The sequence below is a fragment of the Felis catus genome, chromosome D4, assembly GCF_018350175.1.
Source record: "Felis catus isolate Fca126 chromosome D4, F.catus_Fca126_mat1.0, whole genome shotgun sequence".
Classification (NCBI taxonomy): Eukaryota; Metazoa; Chordata; class Mammalia; order Carnivora; family Felidae; genus Felis; species Felis catus.
The window spans coordinates 89,104,665-89,128,621 of NC_058380.1; the positions used below are offsets into that span (position 1 = coordinate 89,104,665).

Consider the following 23,957-nt stretch of genomic DNA (forward strand, 5'->3'; position numbering starts at 1 on the left):
GGGGGGGGGGTGGGGAGAGGGCGACCGGCTACACTGCAGTGGGCCGCGTGGACTTGCCCGCCCTGGCACTGCCCCTACCGCCTCGCCGCCGGCGCCCCTTCCCCGCCGGGTCCCTCCGGCCCCCTGGGGGCGCAGTGCCACCCCGCAGTCCGGTCCGATCGGGCGTGCGCCCCTTCCCGGGCCGGGATCCTCCGACTCCGGAGGGTGCAGTGCCCCAGCCCCGCCGCGTCGGGCGCCTCTGTCCCCCACCTCGCCAGCCCCAAGCGGCCCCGGGTCCCCGCGCGTCGGACGCGCTCACCGCCGCCGGGCAACTTTGGCGCGCACGCCCCCACCCGAGCGGCGCCACCGACTCACCTGCCCCTCGGGCCGCTCCGCGTGCCCCGGCCGCCGCCCTCCGGACGCCCCTGACCCCGCCGCGGGCACGTCCTCGGGGCGTCCCCCCCCCTTCCCCCGGGCAGTATCCTTTGGCTCTCCTGGGGTCTGGGGCGACCGTGGGCGCCCCCGGCCCCCACCTCCTCCTAGCTCGGGGCTGCCAGTGGGTGGCCGGGGGCGGAGGGCTGAGGCTCGGGGCTCTCTCGCCCCCACCCCGCGCGCCCGCTTTATTTTATGATCATTGTGAGCGTGCTGTCGCCGCTCAGCCCCGCCGCCGCGCCGCAGCCGCCTGGCGCGCCCCGCGCTGCCTCGCTCTGCTGCAGCATCGGAAAGGCAACCAGGTCAAACTTTGCAGAAACTCAGCCCCTGCGCCGGCCTGGCCCCGCGTCCGCCCGCAGCCGCCGGCCGGAGCGCAGCGCACGCAGGGACCGCCGCCCGCTCGCCGGCCCCGCGGGGATGCAGGTCCGCAGGCGGCGGCGGCGGCGGCGGGCGGGCGCCGCCTCCTCCTCGCCGCCCGCCCAGCTCTCCACCCTCGCTCCCCGCACACAGCCCGCCCTCCCCCTGCTAATCCTCTCCCCGTCTCCCCCCTCTCTCCCCCTCTGCAGCTTGTGGGGAGCTGAGCCTCTCCTTGCATAAACGACATTTCCTTTTTGGCCAGCCCCGGGAATTCTGGGTAGTGTAGTTCGGGTTCTGTCTCTGGTCCAGGGGGGGCTCCTCTGCCCTTTGAACTGGGCAGCCTGTCTGGGGAGAAGGGTTGCACCGTCCTGGTGTTCCTGGCCAAGGTGGGGCCGTGCCGGAGTGGAAACAGGACAGGGGTCCCGGGAGGCTCCAGGGCTGGGAAGCTTGGGGTGGGGGAGAGAAGTTTGGGGAAAGGGTGCCTGGGACTGAGCCTCTTGGCACGCTGACAGGTGGTCAGGCCTGTTGAGCCCCAGCTGTGATAAGTGCTGGACAAGCTTCATCATTTCATCCACCATCAGGAGGTCTCTTATGCATTCCTCACAGAGCTGGAATCCAAAGCTGGGAGACCCCAGAGACTTGCCCTAGGGCCCTGGCAGGTGGCCCAGCCGATCCTGGGACCCCAGAAGTCTGAGTGCAGAGGTTCGAAGAGGGTTTGACCCTGGACGGCGGTAGGATAACTGTGAACCTCTCTAAGCTGCCTCAAGCCAACCGCCCCACCCCCACCTTGCAGTTTACCCCCCCCCCCCCCCCCAGGGAAAGGCCAGGTGGTTTGTGACATCAGAAAACCTGGCAGCCACATTAGAGCCATGCTGTGCCCCCGCCCCACCCCCATGACTCTGACTTCCAAAGGTACCCACAACCGGCTGGGGGACAGATCATCCTGACCCCTTCAAGCCTGACCGTCTTGCGTGCCAGTGAGGGCAGGAGCTGGAGAGAGAGAGTTCTGGCCGCTCTGAGGTCTCTCCTTTGAGGGATGATCAGCCAGGTCAAGTGATCTGTCTCATGCCAGCACCAGCTCAGGCCACAGGTACCTTATTTCTAGTCCTGCTGACTGAGACCAAGGCGGGGTGGCCTCGTGACCTGCTTTCTGCCACACAGTAGAACCCCAGACAGCAGAGGTCTCCTAAGGACCCCGTGCAAGTGTCCGTTTCCAGGCAGAAGACTTCCCTGAGCTCATAACCATGGTGGCCCCTCTCTCTGCTGTAAAGTCAGGGCACACCCCCCACCCCCGCAAACATTCTGCCCTCCTGGGACTCACTACAGCCTTCCACACCCCCTTTGCCAGCAGATGATTATTAGGATATTCAGTTTGTGTGTAAGTAAGATGTTAGCATTGGGGGACGTTACAGACATCACCCCCAGCGCCTAGAACAGAGCAGCCTGCACCGGCCAGGGTGCTCTCTGAAGTCCCAGATGCCACCCTGGTGACCAGGACAGGGGTGCTCCATGAACACGTGCTGAGCCGCACATTTTCCTCATCTGTCGTGAAAAGGACAGAGACCAGAGACGTAACCTGCTCACTAAGCAGCCAAAGCCCTGGATAGGAAGCTTCCTGAGTGAACACCGAGCCCGGGAAGTGGACTATACAGACAGAGACCCGGGGGTCGGGGCACAGTAGCTTTTCAGAGTCTGGATCCCCAGCCAGATCTGGCCAAGTCCAAAGCCCGCTCAGTTCCTCCTCCTGGGATGCTGTCCTTGCTGGCTGGGGCCAGCGCCTCTGAATGGAAGGGAACCAACCCCTAGAAAGCCCTGTCTCGAGCGAATCCCACCAGAAGAGGTGCTCAGGTACCCATGGGGTGAGGGTTCTTGCAAAATAGAAGCCCCCTCCTCCCTTAACCCTTCAGCCCCATAGATGCCTCCCCTTTCACATCACCCCTCCCCCATGCAGTGCTTTGTCCTGGGTTAGGTGAGGGCCCCTTTGGTGGGAAGAGGGCTAAGGCCATGTCCGTAGGCCTGTTTGTCAGGCCCTGAGCTGAGGAGTGCTCCCCCCAAGGCCAGCCCTAACAGACAGAGGGGTCTTCCCGGGCTGGGCTCATGTCCCCATCCCATCCCATCCCAGCTCCCGATGAACACTTCAAGGCTCCCTAGCTGCTGCCCCAGCTGCCAGGCCCCTTTGGCCCTTCTGCCTCCCGACTCAGTCTTCCTCCCGCTCAGCATTTTCTGGAGCTTTGTGGGTGTTGGACACAGACCCACAGCTGCCTCGGCACATGTGGAAGGCCCAGGATGCATCCACACATGTGTGAGGCGCTGGCGTCTGCAGAAGAGAGGAAGGGGACATCTGGGTGTAACATGCCCAACGCCACGGGCACACTCACATCACCTCCACCGCCGGCCTCATCCCCTCCCCCAGACCTCAGTCTCCCTAGACTCCTCGCTAAAGTCACCATTGAAGGGGGAGGAGGAGGGACTGGAGGGCCCAATCTCGGCCCGGAGATGGTGAACTCTTCAACGTGGTCACTTTGGGGACTCAGGGTATGGTCAGCGGGAGGACAAGGTCCCTCAGTTCTGGGCACGTTGGCCCAGAGAGGCCATGGAAAACCAGTCATGCAACTAATCTACGTGCCCCTGCCCAGCTGGGCTTTAACGTGCAGCCCAAACGAGCCGAGAGTCCTCCGAGGTCTGCAGAGACAGCTGGATGCAGTTTCTCCCCACCAAGCATCACCCATCCCCGTAAACCATCATACATGGCTCCCCACAACCGCCCCACCAGCTGGCCTGTGTCACCACGGCATCCCGCAGATGAGGCCCTGAGACCGGGCGAAGAGGGTGGTGTGGACTGAACGCGGCAGCCTGGCTCTAAACCCCGGAGGCTGGTGATTCAGTGTAGCAGGTGCTCTCGCTGGTGTCCCTGCAGGGGTAGGGGCCTCGCTTTCGTGGCCATCGGAGACCCTCTCAAGGCTCCTCCTCCCTCATTGGCCAACATGCATCTCAAGGCCAAAGCCAGTCCTTCAAGAGCTCTCGGCCTCCAAGGGTGTGGTCATCATGGGACTAGAAAGGCATTTCTCAGGAAGGAAAAGCCCTTGTTCTGCAGATGGAAATGTTAATGCTGGAATTCTGTTGCCCTGGGAAACAGGGTTCTCTCCTTAACCGTTTGGGACCAGACTGGAAGGCAGTGGTAAGGCTTGGAATGTCCACCTGGGAGAACAGCGGGCAGGGCTGGACGGCCAGGCAGACGGCTGGAGGTGAGGCACCGGGGGACAAGGAGGTGAATCCAACTGGAGGGCCCACCTGACATCCTCACTGTGTACCCAGCCTGGGCCGGGAGTGGGCGCAGGCCTGGCCAGGCGAGCAGAGATGGGATCTCAGACCGGGCTGGTCCACGGCCTCCGCTATGGAACACAGTCCCGGTGAGGTCATCCAGAGAGGGCCCCCGGTTTGGAACCTAGGTCACTCTCCCCGGAGAGGCGGCGGCATGGCGTGGGAGATGTCTGTGAGGCAGTGTGTAAGACCAACTGTTTAGGGTGGCTGCATGTCGGGAGGTGCGGGCCTTTCCGGCCAGAGGTTCAGAACCACATTTCTTCCAGAGCGCGTTCGGGTTAGGGCTTCTCAGCCGGCCCTCCCGCCATCCGCAAGTGCCTCCCTTTCCTGGTGTTGACTGGACACCTGCCCTGGGCTGGACGCACAGAGGACACTGAGGGCATGGGCAGGGCCGGGACAGCCAGCAGGTGTGGTCCCCACACCACTTAGGTCCCATGGGCTCGAGAGAGGTCAGTGTTAATCCAGGAATGATGAATGGAGGTATGAGTTAACATGAATAATAGAGAAGTACAAATTCATGCTTGAAATGGTCACAAGTATTGCTTGCTATAAATCAGGACCTATAGAGTAAGCTGTTTTGATTTGTCTGTGTGTCCAGTGTTGGGCTGGGGGAAAGGAGGGGGAAGGAAGCGCTCTCAGGAGGGCGGGGGGTGCGAGGGGGCGCGCAGTAAGCACAGTAGAGGAGGTTAGAGGGTGTCACTGAGCGTACATGTGCGTGTGCGGGTGAGCGTGGCAGTGTGGGTTTGTGCGTCTCCGTGTGGGAGGGTAGAGTGACGGTCGCGGGGGGAGGGGGGTATGCGTAGGAGTGTGTGTGTCCGGGTTACTGTACGTGCCCATGAGTGTGAGGGTGTGTGTGGGGGGGGGGGGGGGGGTGTCCGTGCGTGTGAAGTGTGTCGTGGTGCGACGAGTGTAAGTGGTGTGGGTGCAGAGGAGCCCGTGCGTCTTTACCGTGGACGACAGTGCGTGTGCCTCGTGTGAGGGTGTATCTGTAGGAGCGTGTGCGTGCGCCCCGCGCCCCACAGTCCGCGTCGGCCGGAGGCGGCGTCAGCGGGCTGGGTGCGGCCCCGCTCGGTGCGGCACTGGGAGTTCTCCAAGGTGCTAAAATAAACCCCGCGAAGGATCAGGTTTCCCGACCGAAATAACCCAGGAGCGGCCTTCGAAATGCGAACTGCGATAGAGATCCGGGAGGGAGCGCCCGGGGGCGGGCGGGCGGGCGGTGGTGAAAAATGCTCCCCTCTCCTCCCCTCCCCGCAGGGGCCCCGCCGCCGCCGCTCCCTCTTCTCCCCTCCAGCTGCGGGCGCCCCTCCCCAGGACGCCGCCCTCCGGGGAGCAGAGCTTCTCCCCCACCCCGCCCAGCCCCCTTCCCCCTCCCTTCTGGGGTCATCACCCCAAATAACCGGCCTCCTTTGGCCATCCGTCTTTGTAGGAGTTAGTAAGTTTGTAGGAGACTTGGCGCCCGGGTTCCAGAACCAAATAGCCGTTCATTTGATGACTATTTATTGACTGCCTTCTATAGGCCGGGCAGTGCCCCTGGGCCCCTAAGTGAACAAACAGACGGCTGTCCCTGCCCCCCCTCCCTCGCCGGGGCAGACCCTGTGTTAGGAGGACACTAGCCGTAGACACGCACAGAATAAGGGTGACGGCATGCTAGAAAGGACAGTGACCAAGAGGAAAGGAAGAGAGCAGAGGAGGGGGAGGGGTATTGGGGTGATGTTTGAGTCCTGGGGTACCGCGCTGGCTCACTGGACGACCGGCAAAGAATCCCTTGACCTCTGAGCTTTGATGTTCCCGTTTGTGTGATGGAGACTAAAAGCTTGACTCTGAAGTTGGCCGGAGGGTTAAGGGACCCACACTTAGCTCCAAGTAGGCAAGAGCAACCGTTAAGTACAAGCTAACGATAAATGCACTTGGCGGTAGTAAGTAATAGCAGATTGGTGCTAGATCGGAGCGGAGCCCCATCTTAAAGCTTCAGAGACAACAAATAACCCGTGTCTGCCATGTGCAAACTGCTCTAGGCCCCACAAAGCTGCCAGAAAACCTCTCCTGCTCTCAAAGGAGAGAGAGGCAGTGTATCCAGCTGGTCAGAGGCAAGGGCTTGAGGCTGAGACCCAAGTCTGAATCCTGGTTTCCCCTGACGAGCTGTGGGCCCTAGCAAGTCGCAGCACCCTCCACCCGGCCCTTCCTTCAGCAGCTGACAGGGCTGGGACAGGAAGGCTGTGTGGACCATGGGCCCGGGAGGGCAATGGCTCAGGGGAGGCCAGGTAGTCTGCGGGCATGGGGCCACCCCAGCGTCACCTTCGCGCTTCCCTCGGGTCCTTGCACGAGGCCTGGTGCGTAGCGGGCCTCAAGCAGTGTTCCAGGAGTGAACGAGTGAATGAGGGCCAAGCAGTCGGGAAATAGAGAAGCAGTGAAGCATATGGCCAGAAAGCCTGCAGGCTCAGAGTTGCAGGGACCAGCCAGCCCCCGTTCCAACTCTGGCCTCGACCCGCTGTGCGGCCTCACAGGTGATGTCACCACCCCAGGCTGCTCTTCCTCGTCTCTAACGTGGGGACAGGGTGGTTAGACTTGCCCTGTTGGCTAGACGTCTCTATAATCCGTGCTCCTCTGGGCCTGGGTACGGCAGTGGGTGGCTCAGGGTGACCCATCGGATCTCTGGGGGTGCACTTGGCACTTGCCACTTTAACCACGTATTCATATTCTACTCTGGTGTGCAGGGGTGTAGTGTAAGGATGGCCATGCCAGGGGAGTTCTGGAGAGTCATAAGATGGGGACAAACTACCTGTCCAATAATCAGGGGTCGCTTCCATAAAGTATGGCCCGTCCACATGACCGAATGCCAAGGAACCGTTGAAAAAAAATGGTGGGTCGTCATGGAAACAAGGTCAGGTTTCTATTAAGTGAAAAGGGTAGGTTTTTATTTTTTTTATTAGTTTTCTTGATTTTTGAGAGGCAGAGAGAGACAGAACGCATGTGGGGGAGGGGCAGAGAGAGAGGGAGACACAGAATCGGAAGCAGACCCCAGGCTCTGAGCTGTCAACACAGAGCCCGACGCGGGGCCCGAACTCACAACCCGTGAGATCGCGACCCGAGCTGAAGTCGGACACTCAACCGACTGAGCCACCCAGGCGCCCCAAAAGGGTAGGTTATTTTTTTAAAGGGCATGTAATCCAACCATATTTTTAAATGCATTTCTGTGCAGAGATGTTATCTATAGATACAGTCTGTTTAATATAGATTCTTTCTGGTTATTAAAGTAATACTTGCTTTTGTAAACTATTTCCGGAACCGGAGAGGGGACCCTTTATAACCTGACCGCCCTCGTGTTAACAAGGGGTGGTCGCCAGGCAGTGGGATTACACCTGCATCGTCTGTATTTATTGAGTTTATTTGAACAGGCATGTAAAACCTTGACAGTAAGGAAAAAATAAAGGTATCGGTTAAAGTATACTGTTTTATAAACTGGCTAGTTATTTCATGGGTGTGTATCCTCTCTAATTAGACTTCAGGAAAAGATCAGTGACAGCACCGATTCAATGAGTGAATGCATTCTGAGAATTCTTTTTTTTTTTTTTAATGTTTATTTATTTATTTTGAGACAGAGGGAGAGTGCAGGGGAGGGGCAGAGAGACAGGGAGAGAGAGAATCCCAAGCAGGCTCCGTGCTGTGCTGTGCTGTCAGCGCAGAGCCTGACCCGGGGCTCGATCCTGTGACCGTGAGACCATGATCTGGGCCCAAATCCAGAGTTGGATGCTTAACTGAGCCACCCAGGCGCTGCTGAGTTCTGAGAATTTTTGAGAAGTAGGACTGTGTGGCTTATGGTAGGGCCTCGTAAAGGGGTGGAGCCTGCTTCTCAGCTGTCTGAGAAAGTGAACAGGGCCACCCTACCTGAGAGAGGAAGGAGCAGGTCTCAGGCTCAGTGAGCCCCTCACACCATCCTTCCATCAGCCCCCCGCACCCCCCCAGGATGGGGAACAGGGGCCAGGAGGGCGCATAGGACTTACTCGTGGTCACTAAGCTGGAGGTGGCCAAGCCAGGGTTTGAACCTGGGGCTGCCTCACACCAGAGCCTCCCCTTCACCACTCCTGGGTCAGAGCGCAGCTGGACTCCATGGACTTCTTCAGCATGGGTCCCACTGTGGCCCTCAGAACCTGCTGGCAGCTCTGACCAGACCGAGATGCTGACACAGACCTTGGGGTATTAATAGCCCCAATCTGGGCTAGGCTCCTCTTCCCCTCCTGAGGCCAGCCCAGGTCATGGGCCCCACGCAGGGAGAGGGAGATGCGTGCCCTGGTGGAGGACTGAGCGAGTGTGCCCAGGTCCCTGCTGTCTGAGGGATCCGTGTCTGGACGCCCTCCTGTTCCACCCCAGGGGCTGGCTTGGGAGTTGAACCTCCACCCTTTTGGGCTGCTTGGCTGGAGGCCTTCATGCCTCTGAGCCTCAGCTTCCTCATCTGTAAAATGGGGGTGGTATCACATCTTCACAGAAAGGCTGGTTATGGGGCGCGAAGGAGCTAGAGCACACAGCTCAGTACATTGCCCGCCACCCACGCATTCCGAGCACATCTGCATGTGTAGCTGTCCAGGAGCCAGGATGAGGCAGCCCGGGTCATCAGTGCTCCACCCAAGAGGCTGGGACGCCACCCAGTCTGGAACATCGTCTTCTGTGGCTGCGTGATCTGAATGGAACAGTCTGGAAGAAGGATGCCGGGGAGTCTGCGAGGGACCCCGGACTGAGGGCTCCTGGAGTCTGCCTTCGCACCAGCCAGGTATGGCGTAGGTGTGGGTCCTTCTGAAAGGGACACTCGGAAGTGAGACAAGACTGGGCCTTTTTTGCCAAACAGGATCAATTCCTAACCCACAGGGTTGAGGGCTCACTGTGGGGCAGGGACCCTGCTCAGCATTTAACAGACGTCATCTCACTGACCTCACAATGGCCTTTGAGAGGTAGACGCTAATAGTCCCACGTTACAGGTGGAGACACCAAGGCCCAGACGTGCCACGTGACTTGTTCAAGATCCCACGGCTTAGTTGGTGCCGGGTCCCAGGTCATCCCCCATTTGTCAGACTCTGGAGACCATGGCTGGTGCCCTGTGGCCAGAGAGCCCTCACCTCCCCCACCTTGGAAGGCTCTGAACCTGGTGCCTGGAGGCTGTGGGGTGTCACGGGTGGGCTCCATGATTGGAAAGGAAGGTCACAGCCTCCTGCCTCCATCCCAGCTGGATGGACAGGCCCTGAGCTGTGAGACCAGGGCATTCACTGCTGAGCCTTCTGGTCACCCTATATCAATGGCTTTCCCTTGAGCCCAGGCCCAGCCAGCCCTCAAAGGGCTGTGGAGACTTTGGGTTCCTGTAGTCACCCAGGTGGGGACAGAGAGGCCTGACTCAAACCCCAAGTCCTCAGCTGGGCCCTCTCAGTCTGCCCTCTTTGGCTCCCAGCCTCTCTCGTCCTTCTGCGTCGTGCACCGGCCGCACAGGCCTCTGGGACTTCACGTGGGGTAACCTGTCCTCCCACCGTGATTCTCAAGACAAACCGAGGCTGTGGTTCTGTGACCCTATCCCACGTCTCTGCACCTGCAATCATTTCCATGTCATTTGTCTGACCCCCTCCCCCACTGAACTGAGCTTCCCGGGGACAGGACGGACCTGTCATTTGTGGCACGTGCCAGGCCCCTCGGGTCGCATCAGGCGTTTGATAACCACTGGTGGGCTGCCTGAAGCTGCTGGAGTGCCCCTGTCCTTCGGAAAAACTCTAAGCAGTGGAGGCAGCCTCCAAGAGGCAGCTCCATTACCAACCGATCACCCAACCCTCCCTCTAATGGAAATCAGATCTTCCAGATTATTGCCATTTGATTGGACTCTCATGCACCGAAGCCAAATTCAAGACTGATCAAAAAATAGGAATAAAGCCCCAACCCGCCAGCTTAATGAAATGCTGTCAAGGGGGGGGGGCTGGGCCCGGCCCCAGCCGACCCAAGATGATGCCGTCAGTGACGTCCTTCACTCTGTCTGGTGCCCGGGGAGGCCTTTGGCGTGGCCCCACCGTCCGGTCCACGGGACGGGGTCCCCGGGCCCAGGCCAATGGGGCGGGCGGGCCTGGCTCACAGGGGTCCGCGCTGCTCCGAGGGAACCTGGTAAGAGCAGGGGTTAGTTCAGGGCCTGCGTCTGGGGGCCTCTGGGCCAGGGCAGCGGGAGGACTACATTTCCCAGACTCCTCCAGTCCCGGGGAGTGAGCCATTGGAAGATTTAAATAGCCCAGGCCCCGAGGCAGCGAGGCCGCAGCTGTGGACTCGTCCGCCTCCCCGGTGGCTCCATTGGCGCTGGCCCGCATCGGTGGGCTCGATTGGCTGCGCAGCTGGCACTGACGTCCCCGTGGAGCCCGGTGGCAGCTGGAGGTAAACAGCCATGTGCAATCCTGCACTCTATATTTAACAGCTGCTGCGGAGAAGGCAGGGAGGCAGGGAGTGGTGGCGGGATCCCCGGGCGGCTCCAGTCTTCGGGGAGAAGGCCTCCCAGCCCGGCTGGCACCGGCCCTCGTGGCGCGAGGCGTCACCATGCCAGCCTCCCAGAGCCGCGCCCGGGCCCGGGACCGCAACAACGTCCTCAACAGAGCCGAGTTCCTGTCCCTGAACCAGCCCCCCAAGGGCGCCCCGGAGCCCCGCAGCTCGGGCAGGAAGGCCCCGGGCCCCTCGGCGCAGCCCCCGTCCCCTGGCGATGGGGCCCGCGAGAGGCGCCAGTCACAGCAGCTGCCCGAGGAGGACTGCATGCAGCTGAACCCCTCCTTCAAGGGCATCGCCTTCAACTCCCTGCTGGCCATTGACATCTGCATGTCCAAGCGGCTGGGGGTGTGTGCCGGCCGTGCCGCGTCCTGGGCCAGCGCCCGCTCCATGGTCAAGCTCATTGGCATCACGGGCCACGGCATCCCCTGGATCGGGGGTACCATCCTCTGCCTGGTGAAGAGCAGCACACTGGCCGGCCAGGAGGTGCTCATGAACCTGCTCCTGGGTGAGTGTGCCCGCCATCCGCCACCCGCCCCGCCAGTTCCCCCGGGAGGGAGCCCACACCACCCCGCCCCGGCCAGCATGAGTGGGGCCCTCAGAAGCCGCCTGGCACCATCTAATGAGGTTAGGCAGGAAGGGTGCCCCAGAAACAGGCAAACCTGTCTCTTTCCCAGCCTGGGAAAGAGAGAGCCGGGGATGCGCAGGCGGGGGCCCCCCTCCAGAGCGGGGGCCTCGAGAAGGTGGAGGCCCTGAGGGAACCTCCAAGGAAGGGCCCGGCTCTTGGCAAAGTGCCCCCACTGCCCCAGAGGCGGCTTGAAGGGAGGGGGTGCTGGAGGATGTGGCCTCGAGGGAGGCTGTCAAGAATCTGGTGGGGGTCCTGGAGCTGGGATCCTGGTAAGTGTCCAGAGAGGGGGAGCTCCCATCCCGTGGGTTGGGGTCCTTGAGTTCCTAGGCTGCTTGCAAACAGGGCTTGTGAGCTGCCCCATGCCCCCCCCCCCCACCTCGGGTTGGTTCAGAGCCCCTGCCTGCTGCCCAGGCCTGGGGGTGCCGGAGGTCCAGTCTGGGGCTCCTGCCCACTTGTGGCCGCCTAGAGTCCTTACCTGCTGCTTCCCTAGGTGAGTCGCTGGAGGAACCAGCCAGGTGAGCTGGTGCTGGTTTGTTTTACCACCGTCTCTGCTGCCGGTATCTCTCCGTTTGGCCCCGTCCTGTGCTGGGGGACCCACTCCCCTCCACTCGCAAGGTGACACCGACCCCCATCCTGCGCACCTGCAGATCCCCAAGGTGCTAGGGGAACCCCGGCTTCCACCCTCCACGCCGGGCCCACGTTGGTCCCCTCGGCCCTCTCAGTGCGGCCACCAATTTGGGCACAGGCGGTCGGAGGTCTCAGGCCAAGCAAACCCTGCCCAGGGAACCCAGCTCCAGAAGGGGGGTTGTAGGCTGGGCCACCGACAGCTGTGATCCCAGATGAAGTTAGGATAATATGCATCTCGCTGCTTAGGTCTCAGAGGGTCTGGGGCTGGACCTGCTGTGGGTGGGACGTGGGGAGGAGGAGATGGTCAGGGGCTTCCTTGCAACCCCCTCCCCACCACGTTTTTCCGTTCTTCTTATTAAATCGTTTACGTGACTTGTTGTTTCTCCCGAATAGACAGTCCCGCGTGACTGGTGCTATTATCGCTCCCACTTTACAGATTAGGAAATTGAGGTTCCTATAAATAAAGCAACCTGGCCAAGGCTTCGGAGCTAGAGATTTGCACCGAGCCCGCCTGACACCAGGCTTGTGCTCTTTCCAGGCGCCCTGCCACGGGCTTCCCGGGGCAGAGCCCTGCGCTCATTATCCAAGGTTTCCCTGGGGCTCTTACAGCCCCAGACAGAGCAGCCGTTCCAGAAAGCCGTGTTGGGAGTTGGGTTGTCTGGTGTCCGAGGACAGGGGTGAGAAGGGACCCTGAAGCCTCCCTCTCAGCCCTGCTCCCTAGCCCCTGTCCGCAGGTCCCTTCCCTGGGTGAGGTTGGAGGTGATAAAGCTGTATTTGTAATGTGTTCAGTGTTAACTGTGTGCCCAGCATTGCAGGAAACACGCCTTCGCTTCTAATTCTCTCACAGTCCCGGGAGGGAGAAGCAGCATCTTCCCCTTGTAAAGAGGAGGAAACTGAGGCACAGGGCGGCGGCTTGCCCATGGTCGTGCAGCTGGTCAGAGACGGTGCGGGGAGCACTTCTAGCTTGTTAAGAGGAGGTTTCTGGCTCATTCCGGCAACCAGCAGCTGCGGGCCCAAAGGCACCTGCTTCAGATTCGGGATGCCTCCCTTCTCGAATAAGAATGACAGTCGTTCTTAAGTTTTTAAAAACCTCATTCACTGAGCTTCTTTGTGTACCGAATACGATGCCATGAATGTCCTGTATTTCATAATCTAAAAATACTTTTAACGACTTACTAAGCATTCGTGTACCCGCTTTACAGATGAGTTAACCGAGGTTCAGAGGGGTCCAGGGACATGCCCACTCCACACAAGCGTTAGTGGCAGGCCCAGGGAGCAAAGCCACGTCCTCCAGACGGCAAACCCTTTGCCTCCCCACTCGCCGTCAGCCCGCAGGCTGCGGGTACCACCCCATCATTCCAGAAGCATGAGTACAGCAAGGAGGTGAAGGGTCTGGGGGGAAGTTTTCCACCTGCCAGCACCTTCGCTGGTGTATCTGGGCGCTAAGAGCACAGAGAAATAGGGGCCTGGCACAAAGCAGCCTCTCAACAGCAGGTGCTCAGAGCAGGCAGAGTGGTCCGTGGGCTCCACTCACTCTGTGGGGGTGCAGACCGAGCCCCTCAGTTCCGTGGCAGAAAGCAGGTAGCCAGGGTGGGTTCAGTGCAGAGTTCGGTCTGGCCTTCAGTCTTTGGGGGGACGGCGGGGGGCAGCTTTCCACCCTAGAGCACAGGCTCCCAGGTCAGACGGGGCTTTTTCCAATCCTTCCCTGACCCTTTCTCTCTGTGAACTTGTTCAAGCCAGTTTCTGTCTCTGAACCTCAGTTTCCTGATCTGTACGTGGGGCCCCAGGGCTTAGAGGAAGCTGATGAGGCACTTGGCACAGTGGGTTGCAGGTGAACATCCCAGTCCTGCCCTCCTGCCCTGAGCACTGGGGCACCTAGCTAATTCCCGGGGGCAGTCTCTGGGCTGGGAGTGGAGGCCCCGCCTGTGTAGTTGGGACCTAGGCTCCCTGCGGCCCCAGAAGGGAAAACTCAGGTGCCCTGGGAACTGGGAGTTCTAGCCGGTCACCCTGGGAGGGGTCCCAGCTGGGCCAGGAGGAAGTCCTCTGCACTGCCCCCCCACCTCCGTGTTCCCTCCCCCCAGGGCCATGCTGCCCAGCCTGGAGAACAAGCCAAAAGGGGGTCTTAGCAGCTGGCAAAACCTTGGACTCCAGAGCCGGCTGGACCTGGGTGCAAATCCTAGCCCCGCTGTGGGAACTCGGACACGTGACTTTGCCTCTCTGAGCCTCATTTTCCTCATCCGGCAAATGGGTGGCTGGGACAGCTCACTGAAGAAGCACGCATGAGCATCTTGGCTCATACTAATGCCAGTTAACGCTTGTGCAACTCTGCGTAGCACTATCCTTGCCCCATCGCCATTATCAAAAGCAGTCCTGGGTCCCCCCCCCCACCCAGGCCCCAGACACCTGTGGATGACTCAGTCCCCTCCCTCAGCCCTCCCCTGCAGCGTCAGGCTTGATGATCCCACAGAGAGCCATGCGACAGGTGACCTAGGCCAATCCCAGCTCACCAAGCCCATCCCGGTTTCTTCGTGGGCCTGTCCTTGGCGGACCATGGCTCCCATGTCTTGTTGCCATGATCTATAAAAGTGTCTCTATTGAGATTGTCCTGTCTATTAAAATTTTAGCCATTTTAAGTGTTCATGGCCATTGAACACATTCGCAATGTCATGCAGCCATCACCACCGTCCGTCTCTGGAGCTTTCCCTCTTCCCAAACGGAACCCCCATCTCCATTAAACGTTGACTCCCCAGCCCCTCGCCCAGCCCCTGGCACCCACCGCTCTCCTTCCTACGTCTCTATGAACGTGACTTCTCTAGGGGCCTCAGAAAAATGGAGTCACACGCCGTCGTCCTTCTGTGTCTGGCTGATTTCACTTTGAGTAATGGCCTCCAGGTTCCTCCGTGCTGTAGCCGGCATCAGGTGTCGCTTCCTTTTCAAGGCTGAGTAATATTCCGCGGTATGGCTATGCCACGTTTTGTTGATCCGTCACCCATCGGTGGACACTTGGCTTGCTTCTGCCCCACGGCTGTCGCGAACAGCGCCGCCGTGAACACGGGTACGCAAGTCCCTGCTTTCGGCGCGCTGGGGTAATTTTTCGAAGAACACCCGCACTGTTGCCCGTGGCCGCTGCACCGCTTCACGTTCCCACCGGCGATGCACGAGGGCTCGCGTCTCTCTGTGTCCTTGCTAGCGCCCACTGGTTTCCGGGTTTTGATAAGGAGCATCCTAGTGAGCGTGCAAAGTGGTATCTCGTGGCTTTGAGTTGCATTTTCCTTAATGATCAGTGACGCTGAGCACTCTGTCATCATATCCTCTTCTAGCAAGGGAAATTCGAACATTGCGAGGACAGATGACCAAAACAGTGAGGGCTTCCCTTAAACCCCCTCCTCCCCAGGAATAACATCCCCTGCGGCTTGGGTCACGGGCCTCTGGACGCGTGTGACAGCCTAACTCTGGGCACATGCTAACATAGCGTAGGTTTCTCCAATGACCTCCTGCAGTGTTGTTCCCAGCAAGGCCTCCTTCTCACAGGACCCGCCGGGCCATGAACGTGCCCTTTGGGAACGTGGTCTCAGCCCCACGTCCCTTTACCTCAAGCTTCAAGGTTCAGAAAGCAGAACTGGCCCCTCAGCCTTGCAGCAGCCCTACACCCACCCGGCCCCCCTGTGCAGACCCTTTGTATAATCTGTGATGTCATCTCTCCCTCACCACCCACTGGGTCCGCTCTTAGCGACGCCTTGGTGACGACCGCCCCCCCCCCCCCCCGCCTGCCTGTCCCTAATTGATGGCTACCTAGGCTGACCGGCCTTCCCATCTGGAGCTCTCCTGTGGAGCCGGTGGCTGCCAGATCTGTAGGGAGAGAACATTCCCCCGCCCTTTCCTGGCTTCACTTGTCATGGCTCCGTGGGGCTCAGTGAGACATCGGTCCCTCCACGGGGGGGGGCCTTCAGCCGCCCCCTGACCACGCACCGTCCTGACAGCTGCCCTTGTGGCCATGCGTGATTGGGCAGGCTCATGTCTACACTGCCTGGTGCTCAGCTGAGTGAATAGATGATGCTGTCAGAGTCCTGTGCCTGTGGCTTTGATTTCCTCATCCCCCAAGAGTCTTCGGAGAGAGCTGGGGCCGGCCTTGGTATCTGGATTCTTCAGATGAGAAAGCAGATCGTTCAGGCCAGGGGAGGTAGAGACAGGCCAGGGCCCTCGCATTGCCCCCCACCCAGGTGCCCAGGGCTGGGGGCGTGGCTCTGGCTGAGGTCAGGGGCTGCCCAGGTCGGGAGAGGTGCCGGGCATGGGCACATGCGTCTACACACACACTGCTCACACCGACAGAGTGGAGGTCCCAGTGCTAAAAGACTAGAAGGTTCCCACCTACCCTCGGGACACCCGCCCCCCCACTCCACCCCTCTGCTCGCTGCGCACCTCCCTGAGAGCTACATCCTTCTGGAACCGTGCACTGGTTTTTTAAAGAGATTTCGCGTGCCTGTGCTGAAACACACATGAAGTTGACCACGTGAACCATCTTTAAGCGCTCAAATGCAGCGGCATTAAATGCATTCGCATCGTAGGTAACCGTCACCCCCGCCCACCTCCAGAACTTTTCCATTTTCCCAAACTGGGGCTCTGTCCCCACTTACACAAGAACTCCCCATTCCCTGCCTTCACTTGAGAACGTCCCCAGGGTTCATCCATCCCCCAACCCTTGGTAACCGCTGTTTACTTTCCGTCTCTATGAATTTGTCTATTCTAGGGCGCCTCCTAAAAGTGCAGTCATGCACCACTTGTCCTTTTGTAAAAATAACTGTTTAACAATGTGCCCAATAACGCCTGTTCGTGGGAAGAAAACGATTAAATGCAGGATGACAGAAAGACAACAAAAAAAATCACCCTCGTCTTCCTACCTAGAGAGAAGCACTCTTAACCAGTCGGTGGAGCCTTCCGGACTCTGTGTCTCTGCGTATAGACACATTTACATCTTATTTTATAAGAACGGCATCATACTGCCAATCCTGTTTGGTACTTGTCCTTCTCCACTTAACAAAAAACCCCACAGGGCTCCTTCGATGGCTATAAATACACACCTGCCTCATCGTTGGCGGTGGCCCCGGCACGCCATTGTCTAGACTTGGCCACGACACATCCCATCCGTCTCTGACTCAAGGGCATCGCGTTGGTGCGGTCCTCGGTGTTAGGAAGACCGTGAATCACGGTGCGTATCCCTAATTATTTCCCAAGGAGATATTCTACGAATGGAAGAGCTGAGTCAAGGAAGTCATGTCGCAAAGGCTTCTAGGTCTGAGGCCGAATGCCCTTCAGAAAGTTTAGAGGGATTGGTGCTGCCCCATAGCCCTGCCGGCCGGTCCCCCAGCTCCTGGAGGAGTTGGAATGGGGGGCTAAGAGGCAGGGTCGGCCCCCGGGGCCGGAAGAGCTGGGACCCCTCCTCCCTGCCCCAGCCAGTGAGAGTCACGGCCCACAGACCCGTCCCCTCGCCGGCCAACAAGGAGCCCCCACCCCACCCCCGCCCTGGTCAGGCCGGGTTTGGCTCTCTGCTGAGCCCACAGCCTCCCCCTTCCCGCCTCCTGCCCAGCCTGATTCCCCCATGCTGGAAAGCGGCTGAAGCTCCACGGGGGCCAGGAGAGGTCACCTCAGCCATTCCTCTGCCTCCGGGCAGACACACACACACACACACACACGCACAAGCGGCCAGCCACAGGCAGGCAGGAGGACTCAGGAGCGGCCAATTCCAAATCTCCCATGATAGCAGCTCTTTTCTCAGAAAGCTCTGGCCCCTGGCCTCGGCCCTGTGACCCCCCTGGTTCCGCAGGCAGCACAGGCCCCCAGGGTCTCTGGGGTGGGGAAGGACAGGGGACACGGAGACAGGTCTCTCGTCCTGCTCTGAGGCAGGGAGGCTGCCGGGGCAGCAGGGCCTGGGGAAGGAACGGCTGTGCCTCCTGCCGGGGGGCCCGGACATCTCAGAGCCCAGCTTGCTGAGAGGGGCCGGGACTGGAAATGGCTACAACCGGGATGGTGAGGGAGGCCGAGCCCTGTGTCCCAGGAGCCGTTTATGAAGCGCGTCCTGCGAGCCGCCCTCTGAGTGGCCTCCGGGACTTTGTCAATGAGGGGAAGGGAGGCTGGGAGAGGCGGACGTGCCAAGGTCGTGCGGTCGGCAAGCAGCTGACCTTGAAGCTGGCCTCTGATTCTGGAGCCCAGGTGCGTGCACAGCCACTGCCCTCGTTGACCGCAGGGGGTGAAGGCCCGGGGAGGCCAGGTGGCCCGCTCTGCTCGCACGGCGCGCCAGGGGCGACGGGCTTCTGCAGCCGTCCTGCCCCTCTCCCCCGAGCATCCTGCCAGGCCGACCTTCCCCGTGGGCCCCCGTTGCCTCCTCTCCAAGGCCAGGAGGAATGTAGGTCAGGGAAGTTGACAGTGCTGTGCGATTGGAATTCACGGAGCCCTGAGTGATGGCTCCATTTGCTTCTATTTCTGGGCCCTAGATTATGCGCTGATAGTGTCAGAATCCTGGTCACAAGGAGGGCTGGCCGGGGTGCTGGAGGAGGGGCGGGCAGCCCCGTCCTGGCAGCAGGAGGTGGGGGTGGGTGGGCGGAGGCCCAGGGAAGGCATCAGCTGTGCTGGGGAGCCGTCCTGCCTCTTCCTCCTCCAAGCCTCAACACCCAACGGCCAGAGCGTGGGGACTGGGAGACCACTGTCCCGTTATAGAGAGGAACTCTATAACCAGTGCTTACTGCCCACCTGCTACCTCGGCCCCACGGCACTCGGCCAGCCAGGCTCACCAGCCCGGGGCCGGGCCCGTGCCTGACCTACCCGAGAGCCAGCCGTGCCCAGGAACTGGAGGTCCAGTGAATGAATGAACAAGGCATAGGATGGGCGGGGCCAGACGGACAGCCAGCAGCAAAGGGGTAGAGTCTCTACCTCGTTATGGCCTCAAGAGACAGAACCGGCCAGAAATAGCAGCGGATTCCCCATGGCCCAGACACAGGGGCGCCTGGGTGGCTCAGTCGCTTAAGCATCTGACTCTTGCTTTTAGCTCAGCTCACGATCTCATGGTTCGGGGGTTCAAGCCCCACATCAGGCTCTGCGCTGGCAGCATGGAGCTTGCTTGGGATTCTCTATCTCCCTCTGTCTCTGCCCCTCCCCTGCTCGCTCGCTCTCAAAACTAAATATTGAAATCAGGGGACACAGGTAGCCTCCGAGGCCTCTGGGGGGGGGACCGGGGAGGGTCCCCAAACAGAGCTCCCACCCCCAGCTTCACCACAGGGCCGCCTCTCTTATCTGTTCCACACACTGAATCTTCGTATTTGCTTTCGACGGGGAAGAAATGCTTGGCTCCCAAAAAGTGAGGAGGGTGTGGGTCTAGCTCAGTCCTTGGCCTGTGGTTCCTGACCAGCCATGACGGGGCCCGGGGCATGTGGGGAGACTCGGGCACAAGCCCTTCGTGCCTTCAGCCACCAAATCTGAGGATGCCAACGCTGTCCCCTCCCTCCTGCCTTCCTCTGTGCACACCTGCTCTAGGATTCACGCTTGTCTGGGAAGGCAGCTTTTAAACCAGCAACAGCCTGCCAAGGTGATGAGCCTTGGTTTCTGGCTGAGAAACTTGGTCACCAGTTGGACAGACGACTATGCCTTCCAGTGACTAATGTCGCGTTTGGCTCCTTCTCAGGGCCCGATCCTGGTCCACATTAACCCCCCAGACCCCAGCAGCCCACCCGACACCCAGGCTGTGGCTGGCCACCGCCCAAAGCACCAGGGAAGCTCTGATTTCCCTGCGGGTGGCGGAGGTCTCGGAACAGGCGTCGGGTAATTTCGACCCTGGGGGGAGCCCCAGAGAAGGAGACACTCTCACCGACGCACCTGCTGGATGCCGGCTGGCCGCCAGGATCAGGCCGGCTGGGACTGAGAAGTAATAAGGGCAAGTCCTGAAGGACGAGGGAGAGTAAGTCGGCGGGGGAGGGAAAGGGCGGAACCTTCCAGAAAGGACGAGCCGCAGGTACGAATGCTCCGACCTCTAAGGCTTGGTCTTGTCCTCCATAAAAGGGGGACGATATGGTTCGGCTGCTGCCGCGGCCAATAGTGTGACGGTTCCTCCAGAAGTTACCAGCTAGAGTTACCATATCACCGTGCGACTCCGCCATAGGCCTGTCCTCACAAACACCGGAAAGAGGCGCTCGGCAAATACTTGGACGCGAGCATCCGCAATAGCCAGAAGGTGCAAGGAACCCAGACGTCCCCTGACAGGCGAACGGATACACAAATGGCGGCGGGGGGGGGGGGGGGTCCCGGCAGCGGACTGTTATTCCGCTTTAGGAATAAGGTACCAATGCATCCTGCGTGGACGGACCTCGAACACACGATCCTGAGTGAAAGCAGCCTCGCACAAAAGGCCACGTGTCTGACTCCCTGCATGAGAAGTGCCCACGGGAGGCAGATCCGTAGAGAGAGAAAGCAGATCGGTGGCGGCCAGGGCTGCGGGCGATAGGAGAGGGACAGGTCGTGTCATGGGTCCCGGACTTCCTTTTGGGGGTGAGAAGCGTGTTTTGCCACTGGGAACTGGTGGATGTACAGTCCTGTGAATGTATTTTTTTTAAGTGTATTTATTTTGAGAGAGAGAGAGAGAGAGAGAGAGAGAGAAGGCATGCACGGGGAAGGGGCAGAGAGAGACAAGGAGAGAGAATCCCCAGCAGGCTCCGAGCCGTCAGCACAGAGCCCGACGCGGGGCTCGAACTCACGGACTGTGAGATCATGACCTGAGCCGAAGTCGGTGGCCCAACCGACTGAGCCCCCCCCCAGGCACCCCAACCCTGTGAGTGTGTTGAATGCCACTGAACTCTATGCTTAGGTGACACGAATTTCACCTTCGCGTCTCAAAAGCAGGGATATAGTTATGTGCTGTTCCCAGGACCGCGGGGACGTCAGTGAGGTCCTTCCAGAAGAATCACCAGCCGGGGTTGGTGGGTCAGGACCGAGGGCCTCCTCAGGGGCCCGTGCTGCCCCCGATGACCCACTGTGTCGTGCTGGCACCTTTACCGAGCCCCGTGAACAAATTGGGTCCGGGCCCTCGCGGAGCACGTGTGGCGTCAGGGAAGAGAGACGAGAGTGATGCTGAGAAAGGGTGTGATGGGCCAGGGCTTCGGTAAACGGGCGGTCGGGAAGGCCGGTCTGCCGAGGAAAGGGAGGGCCCGGGCCGGGTGGGCGTCCCAGGAAAGGGCGTTCAGGTACAGCACAGGCAAAGGCCCTGGGGTAGAAACGCGCCGGGGGGGTCAGCATGGCTGGAGCGAAGGAAGCAAGGCAGGGCGGGGGTGCTGAGGTGTGAGGGGACGCTGACGGTCCCTCGGGGCCTCTCCCTCTCGCCCACAGCCCTGCTCCTGGACATCATGACGGTGGCCGGCGTGCAGAAACTCATCAAGCGTCGCGGCCCGTTCGAGACGAACCCCAGCCTCCTGGACTACCTCACCATGGACGTGTACGCCTTCCCCGCCGGGCACGCCAGCCGCGCGGCCATGGTGTCCAAGTTCTTCCTCAGCCACCTGGTGCTGGCCGTGCCCCTGCGCGTCCTGCTGGTACTCTGGGCCTTCTGCGTGGGCCTGTCGCGCGTGATGATCGGACGGCACCACATCACGGACGTCATCTCGGGCTTCGTCATCGGCTACTTCCAGTTCCGCCTGGTGGAGCTGGTCTGGATGTCCTCCAACACCTGCCAGATGCTCATCTCCGCCTGGTGAGCCGCCTGCTCGGGGCTCCGGGAGCCGAGAGACGAGGCAGGCGCGGCGGCCTCACGTCCCCCGTCGCGGTTGGAGGCTGGCGACCGCGGCCGGGCCGCCTGGAGGCTCGGTGCGGCCGGCAGGGGCGGGTGCTCTCTGCCCCTTTGCCTGGACCGCGCGAGTCCTCTCTGGGCCACGCTTTGCTTCCGCCACGGAGAAGGCAGGCGAGAACTAAAGGTGGCGGGAGCGGGGCCGGGTCTTGTCCCGTCCCTCGGTCGCCGTCACGACCGCTGAGTGCTTGGCTGTGCCCACCGTGCCCACAGCACGATGCCTGGCAGAGCGCCCCCCACCCCACCCACCGCCCAGCACAGGTGCCACTGCCATTAACGGTCATCGGTAGCTCAGGGCAGCACTTTCCGAAGGGCGCCCTGCCGGATGCCAGCCTGCAAGACGCTTTGGGAAGGAAAAGGGTTTTGTGGTCAAATAAACTTGGGCAATGCCGCGCACCGTGCCCCCGTGCCGGACATTCACGAGGGCCGTTGTCGCCATAAAGGCTCTGACAAGTCCTGTGCAAATGCTTCCTGTCAAACTCCGTGTGTCCTCAGCGCATTTGACCACAGACCCCTTTTCTCGAGGAACAGCTACTAACCCCCAAAGAACCGCCGTCTCCTCAAGCGCGTTTTGGGAGAGGCCGCCCGGGAGCCGGAGGGCCTGAGGCACGCGTGGGCCTCTCCCAGCGCCTGCGCAGAGCTCACGGCCGCGGGCGTCGGTGCCGCTTTGGCCCCCAGGGGCCGGACTCCATGTGACCTGATAGGTCGTTTCCAAGTACCCATCATGGATGTGCATTTCATGTGACAATACAAGGCGATATGCAGCGGACCCCTCTCCTGCGTGCTCTCTCCTCGTGTGATGCAAGTTTCCAGGCAGGAGGGTCTCTGTTGACACAAAAGGGTGGGATGTCTTCAGCCCCGGATGGGCCGTGGTGTCAGGTGGTCAGAGCTTAAGGGGCTCCTAGATTTTTCCGGGCCGGTTGGTCGTTCTCCCCGAGGTCACGATGCCGGGGCTCGAACTCACAAACTGTGAGATCGTGCCCCGGGCTGAGATCCAGAGTTGGACACTTAACCAGCTGAGCCATTTTCACTTACATCTTAATCACATCTGCAAAGACTCCATTTCTGAATGAGGTCACATTCACAGGCGCTGAGAGTTAGGACTTCAACATATCTTTCGGGGCCCACAATGCGACCCATAACACCTACGATCCTTTGGGGGAGGAAACCGCCTTCCTCTCTCAGCCAGGCCATGGGGACAGGGCAGAACATTCCCGTCTGCAGAGGGGTCCAGCTGCCCATGGTGAACGGTGGGTGGGTGGGTCTCCGGACCCAGAGCACTCCACAGGCCTAGCCCTCAGGCCTGACTACCCTCCCCTCCTGCTGCAGGGAACCCACATCCCCCCTTCCCCCCCCCACCCCCGCCTGGGACTTGCCCCAGCAGACAGGACCCGCCCTCCCTCCGCAACCCACCCCCCAAGGCCCCGGGCTTCTCTCCTTCTTCACCTCGCCCCTACCCTGGGAACCTGCCGTCCACGGTGGGTCCCGCTCCAGCTTTGGGCTGGGGACGGGCCCACGTCCCCAGCAGGGACACAGGTCCCCAAGGGCTCTGCCTCTGCAGGGGGTGGGTGGCGGTCTCTGGAGCGTCTAGGATGAGAGGGGATGCTGGAGAATGGAGGCCCCTCGGCGGCCCCCCTAAAACTTAAGGGGAGCCGGTGGCACCCCGAGCGCCTAACAAATGCTTAAGAGGAAAGGCATCCTGGGAAGCCTCGTCTGGAAGGCACATGCTGTGGGGTGTCAGTTACACCGGGTGCTAGAGACCCAGGCTCAGGCCAGTGCCAGCTCTTCCTGGCGGTGGTGACATCCTCTCTCGGAGCCCTCGTGTCCTGATCTGTCAGACGAGGATGACAGTGATCCCGGTGAGGGCATGCGTGACCCCGGGGCCCCCTCCGTGGGGGAGCCTGGCGTAAGGTCTGTGCCCGAGGATGTCACCCTGGCATCCTGGACGGACCCCTCTGAGGGAGCCCACGAGAGCGGAGCTGGGGGCGGGGTTGGGAGGAGGCCGTGAATCCTCAGGAACCCGCCATCCCCCCACTGTTTCTGGAGAGAGCCTGGGGGCGGGGACCGGGGGCAGGGGAGACGAGGGGACAGCCTCCAGAGCCCCAGCGATGCAACCGGAAAGTATGGGTGTGTTGTCGCACGGGTATAGGGACCGCACTCCTGTGACCAAAGCCAATACCTGCTCCCTCTTTTTTTTTCCTGGTGAATTTTAAGAAGTGGTGTTTGAATGGTAAACCAAGCCTGCGTGCCCGGGGTTAAACCCCGGGGGTCACGACGCAGCACCCTTTTCTAAATACTGCT

General features: G+C 60.6%; 1 protein-coding gene and 1 long non-coding RNA gene across 3 annotated transcripts; both read left to right on the forward strand.

Annotated features, from left to right (window-relative positions):
• The first annotated feature begins 1,585 nt into the window (after window positions 1–1,585).
• On the forward strand, window positions 1,586–4,660 carry LOC123381546. The gene is made up of 2 exons (XR_006588655.1): window positions 1,586–2,616; window positions 2,986–4,660. It is a non-coding gene; the product is annotated as an uncharacterized LOC123381546 (long non-coding RNA).
• Window positions 4,661–8,717: 4,057 nt separating this feature from the next.
• PLPP7 (phospholipid phosphatase 7 (inactive)) lies at window positions 8,718–22,425 on the forward strand. Of its 2 annotated transcripts, XM_006939559.5 has the most exons (3): window positions 8,718–8,854; window positions 10,520–11,089; window positions 21,203–22,425. In XM_006939559.5, exons 2-3 carry the CDS (start codon window positions 10,639–10,641, stop codon window positions 21,565–21,567), a joined length of 816 nt encoding a protein of 271 aa, XP_006939621.1. In that variant the 5' UTR covers window positions 8,718–8,854; window positions 10,520–10,638; the 3' UTR covers window positions 21,568–22,425. The 2 variants fall into 2 exon arrangements, with proteins under 2 accessions (XP_006939621.1, XP_003996025.1); XM_003995976.5 differs by lacking the exon at window positions 8,718–8,854 and having other exon boundaries at window positions 10,089–11,089.
• The last annotated feature ends 1,532 nt before the right edge of the window (window positions 22,426–23,957 follow it).

Coding starts and splice junctions, on each gene's coding strand:
- PLPP7 (XM_006939559.5), top strand. CDS start 10,639: ATGCCAGCCTCCCAGAGCCGCGCCCGGGCCCGGGACCGCAACAACGTC. Junction 11,090..21,202: donor GCTCATGAACCTGCTCCTGG/GTGAGTGTGCCC, acceptor TCTCGCCCACAG/CCCTGCTCCTGGACATCATG.